At 40.4% G+C, this 27,016-nt stretch overlaps 1 protein-coding gene across 10 annotated transcripts in view; it reads left to right on the top strand.

The window, feature by feature from the left end:
• The window catches only part of LOC101704569 (cadherin-related family member 3), an 87,866-nt gene that overhangs the window by 12,615 nt on the left and 48,235 nt on the right, over positions 1-27,016 (top strand). For 9 of the 10 annotated variants that reach the window (XR_015439624.1, XR_002391437.2, XR_015439623.1 and 6 more), the window contains 3 exons: positions 5,439-5,610; positions 7,455-7,546; positions 26,412-26,506. Coding sequence is in view for 7 of the 10 variants with exons in the window: in XM_087182522.1 (XP_087038648.1) it covers positions 5,439-5,610; positions 7,455-7,546; positions 26,412-26,506 (359 nt within the window). In the remaining 3 variants the exon portion in view is untranslated. The remainder of the gene's footprint in view (positions 1-5,438; positions 5,611-7,454; positions 7,547-26,411; positions 26,507-27,016) is intronic. The other variant, XM_087182518.1, reaches the window with a different exon arrangement.

Here is a 27,016-nt window from a genome sequence, read left to right as displayed (position 1 = left end):
TGGAAATTGAACAATATATATATATTGTTCAATATATAATATTGTCTGAATAACCACTGAGTCACAGAGGAAATTAAAGAAGAAATCAGACAGTTCCCATAGTTAAATGACAATGCCAATACAACATATCAGAATCTATGGGACACAATGAAAGCAGTCTTATGAGGGAAATTCATAGCGGTGAATACTCATATTAGGAAAACAGAGCGAGCCCAATTAAACAACCTGATGCTGAACCTCAAACTTCTAGAAAAAGAAGAGCAGGACAAACCCAAAGCTCATACAAGGGAGGAAATTATAAAGATCAGAGCAGAAATCAATGCAATGGAGACTAAGAGAATGATACCAAAAAATCAATGTAGCCAAGAGTTGGTTCTTTGAAAGAATAAACAAAATTGACAAACCCTTGGCCAACCTTATCAGAAAAAGGAAAGAAAAGGCCCAAATCCATGCAATTAGTAATGAAAAGGATGAAATTACAACAGACCTAGCAGAAATCCAGAGGATCATCAATACTTACTTAGAGAATCTGTATGCCAATAAGGTGGAAAGCACAGAAGAAATGGACAGATTCCTAGATACATATGAATTACCAAAGATGAATGAAAAAAACCTAAAAAATCTAAACAACCCAATATCATCAATGAAATTGAAAACGTAATTAAAAACTTACCAACTAAGAAAAGCCCAGGACCTGATGGCTTCACTGCTGAATTCTACAAGATATTTAGAGAGTAACTACTGCCACTACCATTCAAACTCTTCAATGAAATTGGAAGGGAAGCAATACTCCCAAATTCATTCCTGGAAGCAAGCATCACCTTGATCCCCAAAAAGATTCAACTGAAAAAGAGAACTATAGGCCAATCTCACTAATGAACATAGATGCAAAAATCCTTAATAAGATACTGGCAAATAGTAGCAGAAGATCATCAAGAAGATCATACACCCTGATCAAGTGAGATTCTTCCCAGGGATGCAGGGATGGTTCAACATACGCAAATACGCAAACACGCAAATCAATCAATGTAATACACCGTATCAATAGAGCCAAGGACATGTTACAGAAATCTCTGAAAGAAATACACAGAGACACAGAATTCAGATAAAATAATAAAATTTCTTCTTGGGAGCAGGCGGGAATGCCAGAAACCAGTCTGGTCAGTACTCCCCCCGCCCTTTGTTCAACATTTCCCTTTTTATATCCTTTTTAACCATTATCTCAGCCCTAGTGGTCTTTGATATGTAAATACAATTGCAGTTCCTATTTACAAGTCATAGACACAAGATAGGCCATATACATTGTAAATTCACCCTGGCATGGTAACTTTGTTAGGTTAATGAAGTTACCGGTTAGAGTCAGATAATCCTCACCTTAAACAAGGAGTTACGGGAAAAGCAAATCTTAAAAGAGCACATTACTTATTTTGCTTCTACAACTACCTTAATATTCAATCTATTAAGTTATCTAAAACTTTTCCGTATCAGACAAATACCATATGATCATCTCAATAGATGCAGAAAAAGCATTTGACAAAATCCAACACACACTTATGACAAAAACCCTACAAAAAATTGGAATAGATGGTGTCTACCTCAATCTGATAAAAGCCATTTATGAAAAACCAATAGCTAATATCATACTAAATGGTCAGAAACTGAAATCCTTCACACTAAAATCAGGAACAAGACAAGGATGTCCACTATCACCACTCCTAGTTTTTGAAACCATGGCAATTAGACAAGAGAAAGAAATAAAAGGAATAAAGATAGGAAATGAAGAAGTCAAATTGTCATTATTTGCAGATGACATGATACTCTACATAGAAGACCCCAAGAACTCCACCAAAAATCTTCTAGACTTAATAACCAAATCCAGTAAAGTAGCTGGATACAAGGTCAACACACAAAAATCAATAGCGTTCCTCTACACAAATGACAGACTCACTGAGAAATTGGGCAAACAATTCCTTTCACAATAGCATCCAAAAAGCTGAAATACCTAGGAATCAACCTAACAAAAGAAATCAAAGACCTCTTCTCTGAAAACTATAGCACTTTGAAAAGAGAGATTGAAGATGATATCAGAAAATGGAGAAACATCCCTTGCTCCTGGATAGGAAGAATCAACATAGTGAAAATGGCCATACTTCCAAAACTGCTATATAGATTCAGTGCAATCCCAATTGAAATTCCAGCAGCATACTTCATGGACCTTGAGAAAACAATCCAAAAATTCATTTGGGATAGATTTTTTTTTTTGGTACTGGGGATTGAACTTGGGTCCTTCCACTTGTGAGACAGGCCCCAGAACCACTGAACTAAATCCTCAGCCTGAAAAATTCATTTGCAACAAGAAGAGATCTAGAATAGCAATAGCAATTCTAGGCAACAGAGACATGGCAAGGGGGTATCACAACCCCCAACTTGAAACTATACTAAAAAGCCACTGTGATAAAAACAGCATGGCACTGGCAAAGAAACAGACCTGAGGACCAGTGGAACAGATTAGAAGATGCAGAAACAACTCCAGACACACTCAGCCACCTCATCTTCAACAAAGGAGCCAAACACCCTCAGTGGAGGAAAGATAGCCTCTTTAATAAATGGTGCTGGAAAAATTGGGTTTCATCTTGCCAAAGATTAGAACTAGACCTATATCTTTACCATGCACTAAACTAAAATCAAAATGGATTAAAGATCTAAATATTAAAACAGAAACACTAAACCAGCTGGAAAAGAGGTTAGGAAGAACTCTTGGAGACATTGGTGTAGAAAAAGATTTTATGAACAAAACCTCAGTTGCCTGTGAACTAGCACAATCAACAAGTGGGATCTCTTCTTACTAAAAAAGCTTCTGCACAGCAAGAGAAACCACCAACAGTGTGAAGAGACAACCCACAATGTGGGAAAAAATTTTCACCTGCTGTTCCTCAGACAAAGGTCTACTAGCTAGAATCTATAAAGAACTTAAAAAAATCAGATCTCCCAAATTTAAAGACCCAATCCAAAAATGGGCATCTGAAATGAACAGACATTTCTCAGTCAAAGAAATAGAAATAGCAAATAAACACATGAAAAAGTGTTCAACATCACTGGTTATTTGAGAGATGCAAATGAAGACAACACTGAGATTCCACCTCACCCCAAAAAGAATGGCTGCTATCCAGAAATCAACCAATAACAAATCCTGGCAGGGCTGTGGGGAACAAGGAACCTTGCTCCACTGCTGGTGGGAGTGTAGACTGGTGGAACCAGTGTGGAAATCAGTATGCAGATACCTCAAAGAACTAGGGCTAGAGGTCCCATTTGACCCAGCTATTCCCTTGCTGGTTACTTTCCCCAAAGAATTAAAAGAATCATACCACAGTGATATATGTGCATCCATGTTCATAGTAGCACAATTTGTGATAGTTAAAACTTGGAAACAGCCCAAGTGCCCATCAACTGGAGACTGGATAAAGAAAATGTGGCTGTTTAATAAAATGGCATACTGCTCAGCCATAAAAAATGAAAAATTAGAGACATTTTTTGCTAAATGGATGCACATTGAGGCAATATGCTTAAGTGAAATAAATAGGACACACATGTGTAAATACCAAATAGTTTCTCTAGTGTGAGAAACTGAAAGTGTAAATAAGGACTAAAAGTTATAATAGATAATGTGAAATAGGAAGAAAAGGGGCAAAGGGGAAGGGGAAGTGGGAGGGGTAGGGGAAAGAAAGAAGGGAATGGAATTAATATGAGAAATGAAAAAATGGAAACAAAGTCTTTGTAAATAGGGAGGGATGGAGGGGTTGAAGGGAGGGCAGGGGAAGAGGGAAAAATAAGAACCAAGAGAGACTATGTAAAGGTGCAGATTTCCAGTGATGAATGTCATTATATTGTATACCTAAAATGTACCAATAAAATTCATTTAAAAATATTAAATGCTTGAATTTAACACACAGTAAATGTTCAATAAATGTAAACCATCAGCATTGCTTTACCATCATCATTTAGATATGATTTGATGTAGAATGTCCAAAGACAAACATTCAACCCCTTCCAGCAGGCATTGCTAGTCAATAAAATCTTTATTTTCCATTAGTTCACAATTAAGAAATATTTAGAAACAAACCTTCCCTAACCCACGTATATCATGCAAGACATGGAAAGGTCATTAGTGATGGAACTTTCAAGGCTTTTGTATAAGAATTAAGAAAACCAAATCAGAGACCTGACGGGCCACAGCCAGTCTTGTAGGCACTTCACACTAGAGGTGGGATGGGAACCCAGGTCTCTTGAAGCTTAACCTCATGGGGTCTCAGACCAACAGAGAAATTCCAAAGCCAGTGTGAAAACCAAGAAGGAAAACTACAATAGGGCACATGGGTGACTGAACAGGTGAAGGACAAGAAGGACTCTTATCCTGTCTTTTCATCCATTCTGGGTTCTAGACAGCTTAGACTCATGTGTAAGAACATAAGCATTGTATTAGTTAGCTTTCTTGTCACTAAGACAAAATTCCTGACATTTATAACTTAAAGGATGAGAAGTTTATTTTGGCTCATGGTTTCAGTGGATTCAGTCCATAGTCAGCCAGCTCTAAACAGAGATGGCATGGTAGAAGGCCTTGGGAGAGGATAGCTGCTGACATCATGGCAGCCAGAAAGCAGAAAGAGAAGGGAGGAGCCAGGTATAGGAGTGCTTCCTTGTAGGTTACACGAGCAGTGACCTGTCTCCAACCAGTCTCATCTAACAGGAAATCAGCTACAAACCCACCAGTGAACTAATCCACCAAGGGGCATAGCGCCCCCATGATCCAATAGCCTTCCAAACACAGGGGGCTTTGGGAGGAACCCAGATGAAGTCCCAGATCCCCTACATTTCTATCTGAGGAAACTTAGCCAAGCTGCTAAACACCTGCAAGTCTCAGTTTCTGTGCCTCTCAAATGCATCCGATCACAGTACTTACTTCACAATATCAAGGATAGAAGGAGATTTAGAAAGGCCTCAGGGTCATCTTTGAGATGATGAAGTCTGGGAGAGACTTGATAGTTAACTTTATTACTAGGAAGAATCATGGAAAGGTAGGAAAGATGGAAAAGAAACCATTGGACTGACATAAGTGAGTTCTTTGCTCATGGAAGTTTTTAAATAAATCAAACCACCTCATTTTCACATTTTAAGGATAAGATTTTTACGCCTTGTAAAAAATATTGACTGAAGCTGCGCATGGTGATGTGTACCTTTAGTCCCAGACATTCAGGGGGCTGAGGCAGGAAGCTTGATTGAGCTTGGCAATTCAACACGAGCCTGGGCAATGTACTGAGTCTCTATTTCAAAAAACAAGTAAAATGCTAATTGATATTGGAAGTTATAGATTAAAATTATTCCATATATCCTTACGAAGCCAGTCATTTGCTCTATTATTCTGCCTTCTTTCTAAAATGTAGTTATTCACCACTGGAGTACCCAAGCTGGACTTTGAGATGGTGGCACTCTACTCCCTGCTAATCTACGCCAGAGACAACCAAGGGGCCACTGCATCACAGACCATCTCAATTCAGATTGCAGATGTGAATGAACCGCCCACCTTCACTGGATCCCTTGCCCAGGGAGACCAAGGTACCAAGGGTTCTCTCTGAAGGGAGAAGCCTTCAGGTGCACACATGCAGGCACAGGCTCTGCGTCCTGTGTATGGAGAACACGAACAGCGACAGCAGGAGTAAGCGCTTGGCCGGCCCAATCTAGGTACTAGCCGCTGTCCTAAGAGCTGTAAGTGGATTCCTTTATTTAATGTTCACAGCACTGAAAGTAGGCTGACTCCAAGTCTCATTTTATGACAACAGACTCAGAAAAATGAAGTAACTGGCTTGGTGTCGAAAATTACCCATTGATTTGTTTGATTACAGGGCACTAAAGTTATTCTTCCATTTGTGTGATTACTTCAGTGTGTCTAGGTCATTAAACTAGAAGCTTCATGGAGGCACGGATGATCTTTAATTGCTCTCTTTGTTTTTTATCATGTATGTATCTCTTTCTCTCCCTGTTGACTTTCTAAATCTCTGTCTCTATTCGATATTTAATACATGATGATCTTTGTGGTCTGTTATAAACACAAACAGCTGAGGTTCGGATGCTAAGGTTGGCCACCAAGTGGGGTAAGTTACTTGCCCCATGTGAGTCTCAGTTTCCTCACTGATTCAACTGAGATGTTTTCAGTACCTGATGTGGTGTCTCAGTGTCTAGCATAGTGATACGCATACAGTAGGTGCCCAGTAAATGCTGGTTCCCTCCTTTCCGTTCCCTAAGCACATGACAAGCCTTTGGGAAAACCCAAGGTCAGATCCTCCTCTCTGACCTCTGAAACAGCCTGTTTGGTGCCCAGGTGCTTGTGGCTGCCCTGTGAGCTCTCGCCTGGTGGATGTCCCCGCCAGCACTGTGGCTACAGTCCCTGCAGGCCCAGGAGCCCTGTACTCCAGAAACATGGGTCCCGTGGCAAATGGTACATGCAGGCGTGGTCTTCCCACAAGAACTCGTGAGGCTCATCCTGCCCAGTGTCCCTGTTCCCCTGCAGGGTGGCTGACTGGCAAATTTGAAATTCCCACTGTCTTTGAAACATACGGAGCTGTGGATGTGGCCCCTGGGAGAGCATGTGTTTAGCATGTGAGGCTCCATGTGGACGGCCTGCACCCCCCAGAATATACGGGGACAGGGCAAACTTAAGAAGACAAATATTAATAAAATAATCTGAAGTATTAATGTATTAGGTGAATAACCTCAAGCCTGTTATTGACTCTTTGTCAACCTCAGCAAAAGGGAAATAATAATGATAAAGTTGCCCATCATGTTAAGTGCTTAGGAATTAAACACCCAAAAATGTTTAATGTTTTTAATTTTTAAATATTGAGACATAATGTTTCCTCCTCTTTTTATTAGTATATGTTTATGAGACATAATAAATGTATCCCTGGTGGGAAATTGCTACATACACATATTGCTTCTTGATCCTTTTTATTTCCACTTCCCCTTCTCTTCCCCATATTTCACCCACATAGTCTATCTCCCTGTTCCCTATCATTCATTTCTTATTTTGCTTTTTATTTATATTTTGTGTTTCTTATATAAAAGGAGCCATGTCAATATTGTTACTATTTATAAATCTCTTTCCTCTATGGCTGACATGTAATAGACATTTAATAAATGGTACCTATTATTATTATTGACATAATGGGAATTGTTCTATTAAAAACACCAGTACTGAGCAAATATAATGCTTTAAGTTTTATCTAAAATACAGGATTGAGGGGCCAGGGATTTAGCTCAGTGGTTCCATCGCTTGCCTCGCAAGCGCAAGGACCCGAGTTTGATCCCCGGCATCAAAAAAAACACACCAAAAAACAGGATTGGATGAGGGAGTTTTGGGTTTGACAGTGGCAAAACTCAGCCACATCTATTATGTTTTCCAGCAGCTGCTGAGATTTACGTCCTAGAGGACACTGCTCTGGGTGCAGTCATTTACAGAGCAGCGGCCAAGGACCCCGAGGATGCTGCTCTGGAGGTAATTTATGATTAGGTCAGAGAACATCAATGCTGGTGGTTTTATGTGTGATTGCAGTCAAATCTAAAGCCTCACAGACATTCAAGTTGCTCACACCCACCATTCAGGATCCAAACCTATCTTGTGCCTCAATTATGAGGACTTTTCAGGTGAAAACAATTGAGGTCTAGGTTGTTTGGGTAATTGGTTCCTTTCTGGTACATTCCATTCTGGGCAGGCCGGCCCAGCCTAATCCTTAGGCAACGTGTAACAAAAGATGCCAAGCCACTTCATTTCATTCTTTGGGATCTGGCTGCAAATACTGCAGAGAAACAAGCCAGCTTACAGGCTGAATTCATGTGTGTTTTAAAACTCTAGATCTCATCGTTAGGCTTTGTAATGCTCCAGAGGGAAAGAAGCTGCAGAGCTGGGGCCAAGAGGCTTGGGCATAAGTCTTCACTTTCCTGCAGCAAATCACTCAGCATTGCTGCTTTGTGTTACAACTGCAAAATTGGGGAGATGATACCTCCTTTGTCTTCTGTTTTATTGCTTTCTCTCATTATAATCAAACACCATAATGAGCACAAAAGTAGTTTTTAAAATGTAAAACATCTTGCAAATGGCAGGATTTGTATTACTCTCAATTTTTGATGCCAGATGGACTGGTTATAGCATTCTTAAACTACAATTTTTTTTACTGGTGGATTGATCAGCAAGAATGACATATTTTTAATTTTCAATATTGTATTGCTTTCTCAAACTGGCTAAAACGAGAGATTTGTTCATGTTGGTGCTGCATACTCAACATTTACAAGTGACTGGCAAAGTTGCTGGATCTTTACTCAAAGCAATCTGAGTCTTACACAGGTTTCTTTAAGCAGTAGATGGCCACTAATATCTGAGCACTGTCTGCATGGCTTTCAGAATTACTGAATGCACTTGAATAGTTACACAATGGAACACTGCAGTTGTCAAGTTCTCCCACATATTTGTCTCCTCCTCCTCCTCCTCCCAGTTGCACAGTGCCGCATCGAGGATGGGATTGGAAAGGTCACAGCTTCCTTTACAACATGCAATTAAACCATGTAATCATGCATATTGCTCCAAATCAACATGTTCTAGATTATAGTACTAAATCTAGCATTGAACAACTGTAGCCACACAAGAATCAGATATCATATCTCAGTTGCTTCCTTAGTGTTGGCTGTGGCAGCTCACCCACAATGTTGACATTTAGGGTGGAAAACACATGACGGTTCAACAGGATTTAGCTGTGGCTCTAACATGCAATCAGAATGACTTACTAGCCAATTAGTGCAAGTAATTAATTTCAAATGATGGACTGCAGATGCTTGCATACATAAATTAAATGCTTCTGCACCTGGCCCTATACTTTTCTCAGAAGACAGTTCGTTCCTGGGCCATATTTGGAAAGCCTATGCAGTGTTCTTTGTGAATTTTACCAAACATGGAATGGTATTTTGGTAGTGACATGGGTTGTGGAAATTTGTATTTAGACACACACCTACTCACATCCTCTGACACAATGGAGCAGATCAGATGTGTTACTCAAGTACTATGGCTGGGGAGCCACCTTTATCTGTGCCTTTGTATCACCTTGGAGAAATATTGGTTATATTATGAGGAAGACATTGGCACCATTTTGTAGCCCCACATATGGTGATGACAATATCAATATAACAAACATTCACAAAATGTATTCCATAAAATCAAGTTCCACCAAGTGATCCATGAAAAAAGTGAAAGATTGTATGATCTAATGACTTTTGGAAAAGATGCCAAAATATCTCTTTTGAATGTATAGTACTTGACATAGCAAATGCTGTCTGGAATTGTCTGAAAGACACTTGTTTGTTTAATCAAGTTTGTTCTAATTATTTCTCCATAGCACTTTAAAAAGGTATCATCCATTAATACTTCAAGTAGAATTTTACTAGCATTCCACAGATTAGAATGCTACAGAGTAGAATCTACATGCATTAGATCCATTCTAAAATTGATAAAATGTAACCTGTCCCTGGGGGTGTTTTCATGATGGAAAAGGAAATTCCAGGTGTGAACACTCCCCACAGAATAAATGTTAATGTAATGAGGTTGGATTTGATCCATATCCAGGTACACCCAAATACCAGGACTTGGGCTGTCTGTGCTCTTTCGCCATTGCGGTGGTACATGTTAAGGATATCTGACACTATGGTACAGGGGTGTTCTGAATCATAGAAAAAGTGGAACTCCTCATCCTTACCACAAAGGAAAGTGAACAAATCAATAGGTTTTCTTGGGCTCTTCAGTGCAAACTGCCACCTCAAGATCTGGAGAGTCAAGTGAATTCAGAATGTCACAGCTACTTTCTGCTTACCTGGAGTAGCAACTGTTGGAGCTGTATTCTGGCAGGAAGTTCTGCATAGTTCTGGAGACTGAGTGTGGACTAGCAGGAAAGCAGGAAGCTCTGGGGTGCCAGTCTTAGGTAGGGGGCATATTTCCCTGAGTTTTATCACCAGGAACTCCACCAGGTCTTTGTAGTAAGATCTAGGAGTGAGCTTTATGTTGGGCAGAGGGAGGAGAAGAGAATCACAGCGATGAATACTCAGAGCCTTCTCCATAACAGAACTCTATTCATGAGGTGAGAGAAGGGAGACCTTGCCCGAACCTTATTTCATCTGGGATACACACATACCTTCATGTGCACACATGTGTATTTATACATGCTCATGCACACAACACATTCCTCTAGACATATTCAAACTTCAGAAAACCAAACACAAAGTAAAAATCTTAACAGTAGATGGGGGAAAATCTACCATATCTATAGAGTAATAATTATGAGAATTACAGCAGACTTCTCATTAGAAATCATATAAGCAAAGAAAATAGAATGAGCTGGGTGTGGTGGTGCAGGCCTATAATCCAAGCATGCAGGAGGCTGAGGTCAGCGTGGGCTACACAGTGAGTTCAAGGCCAGCCTGAACTAAACTACATAGCAAGACCCTGTCTCAAAAAAACCAAAACAAAACAATACAATAAAACCAAAAAAACTTCCACACATTTAATTAAAAAAGAAATTCACAAATTAACAAATCAAAGAATGGAAAAGAGTATTCCATGCAACAGGAACCCAGAAAAAAGCAGAAGTAGCTATTCTAATTTCAGCAAAGTAGATTGCAAGTCAAAACTGATGAGGACACAAAAAAGTTCACTACATATTGGTTAAGGGAACAATTCAATAGGCAACAGGAAGAGATAACAATTTTAAACATATACGCACCAAATATTGGCATGCCCAACTGATCAAACAAATACTACTGAACATGAAAGATCAGATAAATATCAACACAATTATAATGGGGGACCTCAATAATCTACTGTCACAAATAAACAGATCAACTAGACAAAAAAATGAACAAGGTAATGACAGAGTTGAACTAAAGTTTTGAACAAATGGACTTAATAAATATCTACAGAGTGGTCCATCCAACAACAACAGAATACACATTCTCAATGGCACATGGAACTTTCTCCAAATAGCCCACATGCTAGCCCATAAAGCATGCTTAAGTAAATGTAAATGAATCAATATTACCCCGTGCATATTATCAGATCATAGTGCAATGAAATTAGAAATCAATGGCAAAAGAAACCACAGAAATTATGCAAACACATGGAAATTGAATAATACCCTCTTGAAAAATCAATCAGTTACAGAAGAAATCAAGAAAGAAATCAGACAGTTCATAGAATCAAATGATAAGACCAGTACAACATACCAGAACTTGTGGGACACAATGAAAGCAGTACTAACAAGGACATTAATAGAGGTAAAATACAACATCAGAAAAACAGAATGAGCCCAAATAAATCACCTAATGATGCACCTCAAGGTCCTAGAAAAACAAGAATAATCCATATCCAAAGCTAGTATGAACATTTTGAGTTGCAAACGTTCACAGGTATGAACAGACCTCACATTATGAACATTCATAGATGCAAACAAATCACAGAAGTAGTCTACCTTACCATTTAAAGGTAACTATAAAAGTAAAATATTTTATTTACAGTGGTAATTTACTGTACCATCATTCTAAGGTAATTGTGAAAGTCAAAATAGTTTATAGCATTTTCATGTATGTGTTTGGTTTTTTATGCTTTACATTGTATATTTGTGTCAAAGGTGTATAAAACTCACTTTGTCGGATGTATAAACAAATCTGACTTATGAATGTTCTCCATGGAAGTCATTTGTAACTTGGGAATTTACTGTAAAAGGAAGGAAATTATAAAAACCCAAGTAGAAAATTAATGGAATTAGGACTAAAAAACAATGTGAAGAATCAATGAAGTAAAGAGTTGATTCTTTGAAAGAATAAACAAAATTGACAAACTCCTAGCCAATCTGAGTGAAAAAAGGAAAGAAAAAATCCAAATTCATGCTATTAGAAATGAAAAGGTAAAATCACAATGGATTCTGCTGAAATCCAGATCATGGTAACTACTTTGAGAACCTGTACTCTAATAAAATGGGAAATTCAGAAGAAATGGATAGATTCCTAGATACATATGAACTACCAAAGCTGAACCAAGACAGAAAGAATGATAGCAATATCATAAGTGAAAAGAGGGAGGAATAGGGAATATTCTGTTTTCAGATATCTATATTACATGTAAAGTGCTATAATGTAATTTGAAGCTACACTTAGATTAGTTAAAATGTGTACTGGAAACTCTAAAAATTTTTAAATAAAGATATATAATTGATTTGCTTAGAAGGCAAATAAAGACGAATGTTAAAATGTTCAATTAAAACAGAAAAGGAAAAAAGAAATAAATGCAATGAATTGAAAACAGTTACAACCATGGTAGATACTAGTTCAACTAATACATGTGTCTGAATGCACCAATTCAAAGACAGAGATTGTCAGAGTGGATTTTTAAAAGGCGCATACATTTATGTTGACTACAGCAAACCTACTATCAATGTAAAAACTCACGTAGGCTAAAAGCAGAGATGGAGAAACGTCACGTTAACATCGAGACAGGGAAAGCTGAAGGAACTACATTACTTTCCAACAAACGTGGAAGTGAGCGGCTGAGGCAGGCCCAGTAGGGCCGGCCAGCAGTGTCTCCACTTCATCTCGGGATGACTGAAGCACCAACAGGCCGAAGAGCCGCCTTCCAGGCCTGCAGGGCGACTCCCGGCGGCAGGGAGGGCTGTGGAGCGTCTGGGAGGCTGAAGCCACTCCAACCCGCGAATGCCAGAGGCCTCTGGGTCTTGGACCTCAGCTCTGACGCCACGCCCACCCTTGCCACAAACCCCGCCCACCGGCGCACGTGACCTCTCCAGGGACGCTTACGTCAGACGTCAGTTTGGAAGTCCGAACCGTCGTCTCAGTTCAGCTCTGCTGTAGAAATCCTATTTCTTGGGGCAATGTAGATGTTTCTGAACAAGAACTGAGGGGGGAAATTATCTTGCTTAGCATTTATTTCCTCTTTCCTCTTCTTAATGGAGAAACAAGCCTATGCCCTAAAAGGTACCTTTCACAGTAATTGCTTAGGGTGACTCTGGAAGCAGCGCCTGTGAACACAGGCCCAAGCTTTTCAGACAGGCAGCACATGCGGTGGGGGGGGGGGGGCTAGGAGTGTGACAGGGCCATTTTCATGAAATAAAATTTAATATCTGCAGTTCGAAGGAAAATGGCTAATTCAGATACCCTGAAGTTAGTGACAAATCTCAGAACACATGTCTCTAAATATATGGAGGCATTCCATTAATTCACTTCTGTTTTCAGGCCTTAGACGTTAGGAAGTAATCCACTGAATCAACATTGTAAGAACTTGTTGAAGAGATTTTCAAGGTTCCAAAGAAGGAATAATTTCTGAAAGTTTCGTGGTAGGCATTGAAAGAGGAAGAGCTAAACCATTTAATGATCGATATAAACCTACTTTTATGGTTTCACTGTTTTTCCCTCTTTGGTAAAATAAGTGTAACGACTCAATGTAGACCACAGATTAGATGTGGAAATAAACAGTATTTTTTGTTCAGTCAAGTATATTGACTGAAGGCTGACAATGATCAGATTTTTATGGGAACGTGATATTTGGAAATTCTAAGGGGCACAATTAGTGATGGAACCATCAAAGGACTCAACAATTATACTGCAGTAGAGCTTATAATTATGGGCCTGAGTATTTTAATTATATATTCCTATTTTATAACTCAGCTGTAAAACAAACATTAAGGAGGAGGAAAAAATGAGTCTACTGCATTAGAAACCAGAATATGTAAATTTTTCTCTATAATTTGGAGTGGTAATTGTATTCTTAATGGAGTTTAAAATATAATTTTGGAAAAGAAGCTTATATCCTTTTAATAGCACCTATATTCTCAATTTTTGTAAGTTTCACGGGTGGGGAAAAACATCGAACAGGTGAAATGTACTCAGCTGTTGGAAGTATTAGGTTATATCATTTCTGTGCATATTTTCCAGGCAAAATTAATAAAGACGAGTCTGTTTCTTTTTTGTGAGCCTGAACTACTCAGGGACTATATTAGGGCCCTTGTGGTTGAAGGTGAGAGAAAATGTGATTCCAGTGTGACTTTTGGTAGTGATAACTGATCAGCTCAGGGATGGCGATTAGGATTTTCCAACAGTTGAATTCTGGATTCACATGGTGGAGTAGGGTGAGGTTTATTGTAGGACCTGTGAACTTCAGCCTGTGTGTATTCTTGGGAAAGGATCTGACGTCAGGAGTTTGCCTTTTAAAAGCCAGGAGCAGAAGCAAACCACGGATGCTGCCTCCCCAGGATCTCAAGGCATCTCTGTGGCTTGAACTGGTTCACATACTCGTTCAGGACCAGTCAGGTGGGCAGCACAGAATAAGATGCCCTGGTTGGCTTAGGCCTAGGTAACTTGCTTTATCCCAGGAACTGTTGGCGTGAGCAGTTTAACTGCAAAACCACCAGGATGGAGAACGCAGAGAAGGAGGATCAGGAATGGTTCAGGGAAGAGCCGCTATTGGAAGTACTTGAATGGACCCTCTAAAGTCCAAAGCCAAAGCTTGATCACTGTTTTATTTAGTTTTACCTGATATATAAATTATAAAAGTACATATTATTGGGGTGCCTTGTAAAGTTCAATATATATGTACCTATTACATGATATTTAAATCAATATTAAGCATATTGATTTCCTCAAACTTTTTCTCCTCATTTACCATGAAAACTTTCCAAATCTTTCATCCAGCTTTTGAAGTATACAGTACATTAGTGTTGTCTATAGTCACTCTGCTGCACAATATTACCTCAGAACCTCTTGCTCCCATCTAACTAACCCAATACATATTGATCAGCATTTTTCACTCCTCATATTTTTATAACCTCCCTCTGGTAACCACTATCCTATTTTAAACTTCTATGAGATCAACTTTTGTAGATTCTGTATATGAGTGAGATCATGTAGTATTTATCTTTTTGTGCTTGTCTTTTTGTTTTTTTCAGTGCTGAGTACGAAACCCAGAGGCCATGTAGATTAGGCAAGCGGTCAACCACTGAGCTACATAACCAGACCCTTTTTAAACAGTCTTTATTTTGTGATGAGGTCTTGTTAAATTGCCCAGGTTGGTTGGGGATTTGACATCTCTGGTGATTAGGGTGGAGCGTCAACTCAATTGGCTTTGGGATCTGCCCTGGAGATTGGTGGGCCACACTTCTGTGTGTGTCTGAGTGGGTCACAGAGGTGTAATGATAAGGTCTATGTCTGGATCCTCACTTTCTTCCCTTTGGTTCTGCTGTACTGCTTTGCTTTTTAACTGCCATGAACTAATGAGCTTTGTTCCACTTGGCCCTTCTGCCATAAGATTTCTGCCTTGGAGCCTACCAGCCATGTACTGAATCCCTCAAACAGGAAGATAAATTGAACCTCTCCTCTGTTAGGTGGTAGGTATTAGGTACTGGATCCCAACAATGGGAAAGTTAATTAATACTTTCCATTTGGGAATAAGGACTCCATTGGCAGTTGGACTAGAGCCTATGTGTCTTACACTCTGGCAGAAAAAATTGTCTACATTTTTCCTTTGTCCTGAGACTTTGCAGGAGACTGAGTTTAAGGCCAGTGAACTATTTGATCTAGAAGAGAAGATTTCAAGACAACTCAATAACATTCAGGCTGTGGCATGGGTACTGCTGATTTCTTTCATCCAAATTTATAGTGAGACCTGGGGACAAAAGGTAAAGCAGAAAAATTTGAAAAACTTAAACTTTGGCCCCAAAGGAATGACGTGTAAAGTTCAGGCCAAAGGAGATGTGGCTTCTGAATATAGTAGTGCCATCAAAAGGAAACCAAGTACTTTGCACAGAAACAAGAAAGATGCCTTGATGGCATGCCAGGAATCAGCAAGACCCCACCTGTTGCAGGCTCAAGGTGCAAAAGTGTAAACCTTTCATTTGAGGAAAGAGGCCCTGGGACACCTGCTCAAGAAGAATCACCTAGGGAATTGGTTCTTGCAGATTCATTTCACCAGACTCAGCCACCAGGAACTCAGAGACTGCTGTTGTCATGGACCATGGGGGCCTAGCTGCTGCCAATGCTGATGGCAGACCTTGTCATTGTCCATGTGATGCTAGTTCGGAGGCAAGAGTTGTGGGATCAGAGAGGCTTCTCTCCAGAATTCAACGGAAGGCCTGGGAGACCAGGAATGGAGCTTCTAGGAAGTGGAAATGTCTGTTGAGGAAAGCTGAAGACCACGAGTGAAGTCAGTCCAAGAGAGTGGTATGTGGGGGCAATCAGCAAGGTCATGGGGTGGTACTTCCCAAATCCTCTGGAACTCACATATAACACTCATGTGCCCTGAATGCTGGACATGGAGCTTTGGGACTTAATGTTTGCCCTGCTATATTTTGGTTTTAATTTGCTCCAATTCTTTTCTTTCCCCCTATTCTTCCTTTTTGGAATGAGAATGTTTACTCTGCACCATTGTACCTTGGTATTATGTAATTTGTATTTGATTTTTATAGAGGTTCATAGCTCAGAGTTTGCCTGGAAACTCTCAAGGTCCACCCATTTAGCTATAAATGTCTGAAGTTTATTCTTGTTTATGGCAGAGTAGTACTCCATTGTATTAAAAAACCACATCTTTATCCACTTGTTAGTAGATGGGCATTTGGACTATTACACACTGTGCTGCTATATACATGTGTGGACATATATCTCTGTGGTATGATGCTTTTAGTTCTTTTGGGAAGATACCAAGAAGAGATATAGCTGGGTCAAATGGAGCCTCTAGTTTTTAGTTTTCTGAGGAATCCTCACACCGAGTTCCACAGTGGTCACACCAGTCTACACTCCTGCTAACAGTGGAGAAGGGTTCCTTTTCCCCCACAACCCCACCAGCATTTGTTATTGGTTGATTTCTTGATAGCACCCATTCTTTCTGGAGTGAGATGGAATCTCAGTGTTGTTTTAATTTACATTTCTTGAATGACCAGTAATGTTGAACATTTTTTCATATATTTATTTGCTGTTTCTAATTCTTCATCTGAATAGTGTCTTTTCATTTCAGATGCCCATTTTTGGATTGGGTCTTTAAATTTGGGGGGGGGGGCTCTGATTTTTTGAGTTCTTTATATATTCTAGATAATAGTCCTTTATCTGAATAGCTGGTAAAAATCCCCCCCCCAAAAAAATTTTTTTCCCATTCTGTGGGTTGTCTCTTCACTCTGTTGGTGGTTTCTCTTGCTGTGCAAAAGCTTTTAAATAAGATGAGATCCTGGTTGTTGAGTCTTTGTAGTATTTTCCTAGCAGTTTGGGTTTTGTTCATGAAATCTTTGCCTACTCCTATGTCCTCAAGTGTTCTACCTATTCTCTCTTCCAGCAGATTTAGTGTTTCTGTTTTAATGTTTAGATCTTTGATCCATTTCAATTTTAGGTTAGTGCATGGTGAAAGATATGGGTCTAGTTTCAATCTTTGGCATGTGGAAAGCCAGTTTTTCCAGCACCATTTATTAAAAATACTATCTTTCTTCCAGTGAAGGTGTTTGGCTCTTTTGACAAAGATAAAGTGGCTGAGTATGTGTTTCTGCATCCTCTAGTCTGTTCCATTGTTCCTCAGGTCTGTTACTTTGCCAATACCATGCTGTGTTTTTTTTTTAATCACAGTAGCTTTGTAGTATAATTTAAAGTCAGGGAATGTGATGCCCCCTGCCTTGCCTTTGTTGCCCGGAATTACCTTTGCTATTCTAAGTCTCTTCTGGTTCCAAATGAATTTTAGGATTTTTTTTTTTCTAATTCTGTGAGATATACTGTTGGGATTTTGTTTGGGATTGCCTTAAATTTGTCTAAAAATTTTGGAAGTATGGCAATTTCACTATATTGGACAACATTTTCTGATATCCTCTTCAATCTTCTTTTTCAGAGTGCTGTAGTTTTCAATGTAGAGGTCTTTTACTTCCTTTGTTAGATTGATTCCGAGGTGTTTCATTTTTTTGGATGTTATTGTGAAAAGGATTGTTTCTTCAATTAATTTCTCTCTCTGTGAGTCTGTTAATCGTGTATAGGAAGGCTATTGATTTTTGAGTGTTGACTTTGTATCCAGCTGTCATTGAATTAGGCTGTCAAATCTAAAATCTTCCGGGTGGAGTTTTTGGGGTCTTCTATGTAGAGTATCATGTTATCCACAAATAATGATAATTTAATGTCTTCCTTTCCTGTCTTTATTCTTTTTATTTCTTTCTCTTGTCTAGTTGCTCTGGCTAGTGTTTCCAGAACTATATTGAACAAGAATGGTGACAGTGAACATCCTTTTTCCTGATTTTAGAGTGAAAGCTTTCAGTTTTTGTTCATTTAGTATAAAAAAATGGAAAATTGAGAAAGTGAGCCTGAACAGGACCAGAAGGTAAAAGGAAAATCAGGAGAGCAGAATGTCTGTCCTAAGCACAGAAAGAAGTATTTCCAGAAGGAGGCCTGACAAGCACCACTGACCTGCTAAGACCAGTGAGAACTGACATCACCATCACTGAGTATGGCAGTATATTAATTGCTGGAACTCAGGGAAGTCCCCGACACATAGCAGGACCTCAGGGAGTAGAGGAATGGAGATCTTCGGTACCCTTGATTGAGTGAGTTTACTCAGCTGAGTAGTGAGGATGAACGTGTGATAGAAAAAGTGTCAAGAGAACGAGAGGTAAGAAAAACAGGAACACTGAGCTGGCAACTTTCAGAGAAGTTTCCTAAAAAGCAGAGCAGAGACATTGATTTTTGAGTGTTGACTTTGTATCCAGCTATGTCATTGAATTAGGTTGTCAAATCTAAAATCAGTAGCTGGAGGAGAATGTGGAGTCAAGGGAAATTTTCATTTCAGAGATATGAGAAATATTACAGCACATTTTATGCTAAAGGGGGTGATCCAGTAGTGAGGAGAGAGTTAATAATGTGGGTGAGAGTGGCGATTGTGGCTAATGATGCTCCTTGAGCAGGAGAGTGACAGTACCAGGGCATGCCTGGGAGCTTGGCCTCACTACAGTTTAGTTCTGTGGAGAAACAGGGAGGAAGGTGGGGCCTACGGAGGGGTGTGGAAGAATTAGTAGAAACAGTGGTGGCATGTTCATTTTCTTGTCATTCCAAGAATTATTAAGTGCTTATTAGTGTCAGACAGTCTTTTAAGAAGTGGGACTTCAGCAGTGAATAAAATAGACCAAGTTTCTCACCTTCATGGAGCTCATAGTGTAGTAGCAAAAAGATTGACTATAGCTTTCAGCATATCAGATGCTAGCAAGAGTAGCAAAATAAAATAAGGAAGGTGTGACAGTTAATCTTGAGTGGCAGCTATTTGGCTTGAGAGGCACCTGGAAGATTAGTAAACCACACTTCTGGATGTGTTGTAGCCTTGGGACTACGTATGTGGCTCTTGGCCCTTTCTTCTCTGGTTTGTTGCCTGGTCACTGCCTCTCAACTGCTCTGAGTGGAGCATGGCTTCCTGTCACGATGTTTCTGCCATGGAGCCATCTGACCATGCACTGAAATCTCTGAAACCATGAAGCCCACATAAACCTTTTCAGATATTTTGTCCCTGCAACGGAAAACTGACTAGTACAGAAGGGGTTAAGAAGTTCTACAGGAGAGTAGTTCGGAATTTTTAAAATGATAATCAAACCAAAAAACATACAGAAACAAAATAAAGTGGTAATCAATGGTTTGAAATAGAGTGACAGTAGGTACTTTCTTTTACTTCTACTTTTCTCAGCAAAGCAGGAAACCAAGCCAGCAGCTTAGAGTGGGACAGAACGGAGGCCGTCGGGAGTGCTGGAGACTGGAGGAAGGACAGGGCATGAGTCTGCCACCCTGAGAGAGGGAGAGGGCAATTTCCTGCTTCTACTGAGAAATGGAAAACTGAAGGAAACCCCTCGAGAAGCGCTGGAGGGTCTTTGGGAGTTTGGTGACGAGAGAATGTGGATTCTCGAGGGCACGTTGGGAGAGTTTGGCGAGGTCAGGTAGATGAACAGTGGTCTGATGAGGACAGAACTTGCTGTGAGGTGTGTCACATCATACTGGGCCATGGCCTGGTGGTCACTTACAGGGGACAGGATGTGGGCTGTCTGTACTGAGTATAACTTCTGCTTGCGGCCAGGCCCTTGGGAACTTCAGACAGCTGAGCCAGTCCTCGCTGCGGAGGGCAGACTCAGAGTGGGCATCTTGCTGGGAGCAGGGAGAGTGCTTGTGAAGTTCCCTGCAGCGGGAGTGGCCACTGTCAAGGGGGAGAGGTGTGGAAGATGGCAGCCGCACCCCAAGAATCATCACACAGGAATCCATCACGGAAGTCCCCCACAGAGGAAAATACGGGTCTCCAATGGTTAGCCTGTACAAAGGAGACCCAAAATAGAAGCACATGTTCTGAGGTTCATACATACAACCTCACTTACTTGGGTGAGGTCTACCTACACAAACTTGCGCTCACTTTTATGAAAAAGAAAACCTTTAGCACCTAAGAGAAAAACTTTTGGGTTGCTCAATGCCAACTGATATAGCAAAAGGTTGATTTACTTTTCCTTATTTGATTTGTGGCTAAATAAACATAGCTCTGTTTTCATAAAACTATCTATGTTTGTGTTTTCTTTCACAGAAAGACAGTGGGCCTTGTTCTTTATTCGTGGTGACTGTCAGGAAATGTTTACAGAATTGCTGGAAAGATTTAACGTGTGATTGTATTGAGTGGCCTATTCTACTCTAACTCTCCTGAAAATTCCATTTTTTTGTGGCACCAGGAGAGTGAGTGGGAGGAGGAGGAGATTTGAGTTCTGTAATGCACCATTCTTGGAAGGTTCTGGTATGCGATGAAATATTTAGGCATTCACTCGCCAAATGAATTCAAGAATGGAGGCAATTACTTGAGTTACTCAAGCTAAAAAACAATTTTGCTTGCTCTAACGGTGTAATTGAGGAACAGTTTTAAAGAAAAGCTTTAATTATCTAGAAAATGTCTTTAATTGCCCATGTGAAAGGCAGGTGATTGGAGAAAACCACAGTCAGTTCTTAATAAACATTTTGAGGCAGTATTTACTTCATCGTCGTACCAGTTGCAGCCTTTCCCACCAGGTGGCACGCGAGCATATGAGGAATGGTGGCTGGCAGGCACACTGCTGCAAAATCCTCTGAGGAGCAGCAAGCTCCAAATCATCTCACAATGCAAAGTTGTTAGTTTATGTTTACAAATCGCAGATGTACACCTTCTGGGAATGTTTCCTGTAGGTTACAGCTGCTGTCTTGTGCAGTTCTGTATATCTGAGTGTAGTTATGGGAAGGATTTGTGAAAAGAACTCAAAAACTCAAGTCCAGTCACAGAAGTTACGAAAGTACGGCCGTGATCAGCCTGTCCAAAGTCTACACTTTCACAACAATTTTGTGAGGCTGAGAGAGGAGTTATAGGAAAATATTTATTTTTAGGAGGATGTATTTCAGTTTTTAAAGATATTTCTGAAAACATTTCCAGGACAGCTGAGAAATAGGATGGCAATTTATGCTGAAAGTCGCTGTGGTTAATCACTTTGACTGTAACAATAGAATCATGTGGGATTCTTCCCACAATCACATATGCCAGGGCCCTTCCTCAGACCAATTAAACCAGAATTTCTGGAAGTAGGCCTAGGAATCAATATTTTTAAAAAGATGTCTGGGCATTCTAATGGTACCTTAGATTTCAAAGTTCCCTGACTGAATTGTGATGTCTTCTGCCTTGCTCATAGCAGGCATCACTAATTGAACACAGACTTTCTCCAACCTGACCTCATTTTTTTCTCCATACAATGTTTAGGGTAGCCCTAACCAATCAATTTAGAGTTGAAATGGAGCCCAGTTGCAATCAAAATTAGTAGAGTATGGGACAAAATTAAATGTTGCTCACAGGTAAGGTAATGGGTTTCTAAATGTAGTAACTGTGTTCCAGCATGATTCAGCAACAGCTTCTATAACAAAGAAAGTTTCAGAGACTACAGTGGACAATATCTGTTCTCCTCAGATCCCTTTGGGTCCCTTTGTCCATGTTTGTGTGGTATGTATCCCACTCCCAGCCAACTTCCATGTGCTTTTGCTCCCATCAGTTGAAGATTGTCTTTGGGTGTTTTATTTTTATTTTACTTTACTTTTGCAGTACTGAGGATTGAACCCAGACCCTTCACAAAGAGCTATATCTCCAGCTTTTTTTAACCACTTAACAGTTTATCCTGAGGGTCACTCGGGGCAGCGAGTTTATTTATGCACTGGCTGTCCCCAGTGTTGCTTGGACAGATGTCATTTCAACCAGATACACTCCTATGTCTATTTATTTATTTATTTATTTATACCGGGGATTGAACTCGGGACCTTGCACTTGCAAGGCAGGCGGCAGCACCACTGAGCTAAATCCCCAGCCCTGTTTATTTTTTTATATCAACTACTTTTGCATACTTCTTTTATCTAGAACATTGTATTCACCCTTTGATGTTTGTTCCAGAGGAAATCTAATAATACGTTCTGGGTATTTTCTTCTACTAATTTGTGTTTATTTTGTGAAAAGAAACCTGTAATTTGGTGCTATAATCTATAAAAACTCTTATTACAAGTACATTAGATACAATTCTTATGCTTCTCCAGAACTTGGTGATATTCTTTTATAATACAAAATGGACAGGTTTGGGACACTGAGAATGACTAGGAAGGATGTGCCGCAAGACCTGCAAAAGAGAAAACTGAAAAAGGGGGAACTGCTAGCATATCAGAGAGGAAAACGTTAGCATGTCATTTGGGTTATAAAACAGAAAGGCAAAAAAGATGTCTCCTTATTGTGAACTATTCACATTACACAAATGATAGAACTTGAAAAAGGAAACATAACTAAAAAAATTCCAATAGTGTCAGTAATTATAATAATTCTACGGGTGGTGTTGACATAGTTGACCAACATCTAACAAGTTATCTTGCAACTAAAAAGTGAGGGAAAAATATTATTATAAAATATTTATGTAACTTCTGGACCAAACAATATGGAATTCATTTGTTATTTATTTAAAACAAGGGGGTTCAAAAAGTCATTTTCAATTTAGATTAGATTTAATAGACCAAATAATTGAAAAATATAGGATAGTGAAACGCCAACCATACATTAAAAACTAAGGGCACTGACTGAGTCAAACTATCAAATTAGTCACAAAATATCAACACAAGTTCTCTAACTTCAGCTGGCTATTTGGACAGCGTATTAGAAGTGTAAGGAGCTTTGTATGAGAAAGGGTCAGGACTCTAAGAAGAGTTCACCAAGAGTGCAAGACAGAAAGTGACTCCTATTGCTTGTCAAGTGAAAGTAAGTCAGTGACTCCTTGCTGAGGAAGGTACCAAGGGTGGCATGGGGAAGCTCACCTTCTCCGTGGGCGAATGCGTCTTTAGAAAATGTTCAAGGTGACGTGCTTTGACTTTCTGCATAGCCCCACAATGACACTGTAAGGATACATTAAGGTAGATAATGTTTAGCCTAGAATTATATCTGTTGTTTAGTTCAAAAGTATATCTCTCCAATAAAAAGGTTTGTAGATTGTAGATGATCAGTGATCAGCCAGTGTTTTTGCTCTAAAAATATCACAGAATATTTTGTTATTTGAAAAAAATCAGCCCCAATCATACCCCGTACTAACTCTGCTTGAGAAAATATTCCCGTGGGTGGGACTGCCAAACCAGACCAACACAGCAGCAGTCCACAGTTTGAGCACTTGCATTACAAAGTGGGCTTTGTCCCTGTCTGGCTCCGTGACCCTGGTAAAGCCATGCTGCATCTGTGTACCTCAAATTTTAAATGTATAGCAGAATTATTAGTAGGATCTGCCTGAGGGCTGTTATGATTAAATGAGGTGACACATACAGCACTTGGCAAACGGTACTCAAGAAATACTAGCTAATCTGATATTACTTCGCGATAATAAACACTCTTGGTTTTTCTCCTACCTTTCTTGCTATTCTTTCTTGTTTTCTACCCTAGTTCATTGTTCGGTGATCAACCTTCAGATGTTAAGTTCCTCACAGTTCTATATTTTAGCCAGTCTTCCCCTTGCTGTCCTTTTTGCTTCCCTTTGTTCCTTTTTCCTTCCCTTCCTTTCCCTCTATAAATAGTAACATTGAGCTGCTTTATAACTGTATTTTTATCCATCGAGATTCTTTAATCCCTACCCAAGACATTTAAAAAGCAATTAAATGGTAATGTTTTAATATTAGAAAGCCATACTTTCCCTCGGGAAGACATCTCCCATGAGACGGGCAGTGTGACATAATGCTCCTGGGTGTCTAGGGTCTGAGTTTGGCTTAATGCTCACTAGCTATGCTTTCTTGGGCCATTTCTTTATCATCTGTAAGCCTCAGCTCCCTCTCCTGTAAGATGGAGGCAAGAAGAGTACCCAGGTCATAGCATCAGCTGAAGAGTCACATGAGATAGCTCCCAAAAGACGCTGAGCACTGCTCAGCGTAGCTAGTGCCTTTCACAGTTGAAAGCTGCCCCTGAAAACACAGCGGCACTGGGCACTCCTGCAGCCTTTGTGCTCAGAGCACTGAGCTTGTGATTCGTCTCACTGTGGTTGGCCTCAAGCTTGGGTTCTGACATTTCCAATTCCCAAGCAGTTCTGAGAGCTGACAGCCATGGGAGGCCGTGCAGAGAAAGGACCAAAGCGGATTCTTGGAAGTAGGTCCATCTGAAGGACCACGGGCTCTCCTGCCTCCACCCTCCCTGCAATCTGCTCACACAGTGCAAACGGGCTGGGCTGCTGTTATTATTTCATGGCCAAAGTAGTTCCTTCTACTTGATGGTGGCATTACAGATAAGTGGGATCCAGAAAAGTCATCACAACAACAGCTCTACTTGTCTGGCGGTAGAGAGCTGGTGTCTGGACCCCAGGACTGCCGGACTGGGCGGGCTCTTCCCAGTGCTGGCTTTGCTGGTGGCCAGCAGCCACCCTCCCAAACCTTCCCTAAACATCGCCAAGTGTTGCTGATACCAGCACCATTGGTGTTTTAAACGAGTATTTCATTTTATGAAAAATTCAACCGCATGAAATGTAGCGTTCCAATGTGGATTATTTCCGAACAATTGGTGACAACTTGTAACACTGAAACTGAATTTTGATTTCAAAATTTTGAGTGGCTACAAACATAAGTATGGGTGTCTTTTCAAAAAACAACAACATCATATTTATATACAACAGCCCTAGAGATTGTGAGTATTGTCAGGTGATTTATCTACCAAGCATCATTCATTCTTCCCCTGTAAAACAGTCACCACAATTCCTGTATTTGCCCTAAAAGTAAGTAAATGATGGATTGCCCACAATTCCTGAAAGCGAATATGCTACATTGCACTACAGAAACAGCAGAAATCAATTCCATCTTATTTATTTGTGTTGAAATGAATTAAAATTAATCTGAACATGATGATTCATCAGAAAATCAATGCATTTAAAGGTCACTAATTTCTCCAAATGATTTTTAGGTTGCTTTGTAACCCCTTCCGGGTCTAATCTTCTCTATTAAATTGTCTCGGAGTGTACACAATTATGAAGTCAGTAGCTCTTGGTATAATTAACTCCTGATATTAATCTTCTCATGGATTTTTGCCGTGGCTTTTTCTAATCACTCAATTCACCTACATTAAAAACCCTGACCTCATCTTCGCTCTTCGACAAGAACTGAGAGAGCAGGAAGACAATATGTAGAGTGACTAACAGCTCAGCTCTCTGCCTTGGGGCCAGTCACTTGAATTTCCTAAGCCTCAGTGTCCCTGTCTGAGATGGGACAATATCAGTTCCTATGATACAGAATTATGAGAATCAAAGGACAGCACATTTGAAGCATTTAGCAGAATAACTAAAAGGTAGCAAGCGTGAAAGTCACTGAAGAATCAAGCAACTTAATAAAATATTGTCCACATATACAAATATCAGGCGGACAGATGTCCTCCCCGTACTGAGTGGTTTTCCTTTTACAGCAGCCCGACATCCCTAACGCGAAACACCCGTCCTCACCTTCACCAGACGTGCAAGTCTGCCCAGTTCCCGTCGCACCGCGTCTCTCTGTCTGGGGCTTCTCTTTGTGCCCAGCCGTGGACCCAGTGTGAACCTGAGCGATGGGGGTGACACTCGCCTCAGTCATCGTTAAGGGCAGGTTGTCTGTCTCGCAGTCAGCTGAGTGGCCTGTAATCCGCCACTCACATCATCGGCAGGCGCTTTGTCGCCTTCCTTCAGGGATGGGCCGGAGGGGTGGGCGGCCGAGTGCAGGGCCTGAAGCTTGGTTCTTGGAGAGTGAGGAATCTTACCCGGGACTGAACTTGGTCTCCGCAACATTCCGCTTTCTCCCTCTTGTCTCATAAACAGTACTTCCTCTCCCCGGAGGGCTCTGGCTTCGCAATCGACAGCTCCGGAACAATTTCCACAACAGCTGCGTTCGATTTTGAGAGTGAAACTAGAAGGTAAACACTGCTCCTGGGTTTTGCTTGAAATGCGGGTCCTTGGGTTCCCAGCTCCCTCTTGCTCCCCTCTGGACTTGGTGCTCCCAGAATGAAGGTCCTTTTGGCACTGCCTTACAGACGAGCTCGGAACTCACCGGCCGTCTTACCAGTGCTGGTGGGTGCTGGACTTGGCTGCTGGGGCCTCCCATTCTCTCACCGGGACGTTCGCACTGCGATGGGAGTGGGCGGGGACTTCTCTCAGATACATTCAGGACGAATCAGCCTCTCTAACGTGGCAACGCACTGACGCTTTCTCTTTATTTCCTCTACATCTGCCAGGTGCGTGACCACTGGTTCAAATTACTATTGTTACTTTTATAATGATTTTTATGACCACCCTTTTCAGTTACAAGTTTTGCACCATAGAGCTTCACAGGAGAAGGAAATGAATTTTTAAGACATGCCAGTCAAATGCTCCGGAGTCTAAGAGGTTCTTCTCTATTACAAATCAAGGATGGAGAGGGACGTTAA

Source organism: Heterocephalus glaber, unplaced genomic scaffold, assembly GCF_053883595.1.
Source record: "Heterocephalus glaber isolate CG9 unplaced genomic scaffold, H.glaber_assembly_v1.0 deba00001472, whole genome shotgun sequence".
In the NCBI taxonomy this organism is placed as follows: domain Eukaryota; kingdom Metazoa; phylum Chordata; class Mammalia; order Rodentia; family Bathyergidae; genus Heterocephalus; species Heterocephalus glaber.
This window is presented reverse-complemented; position numbering and strand designations above follow the sequence as displayed.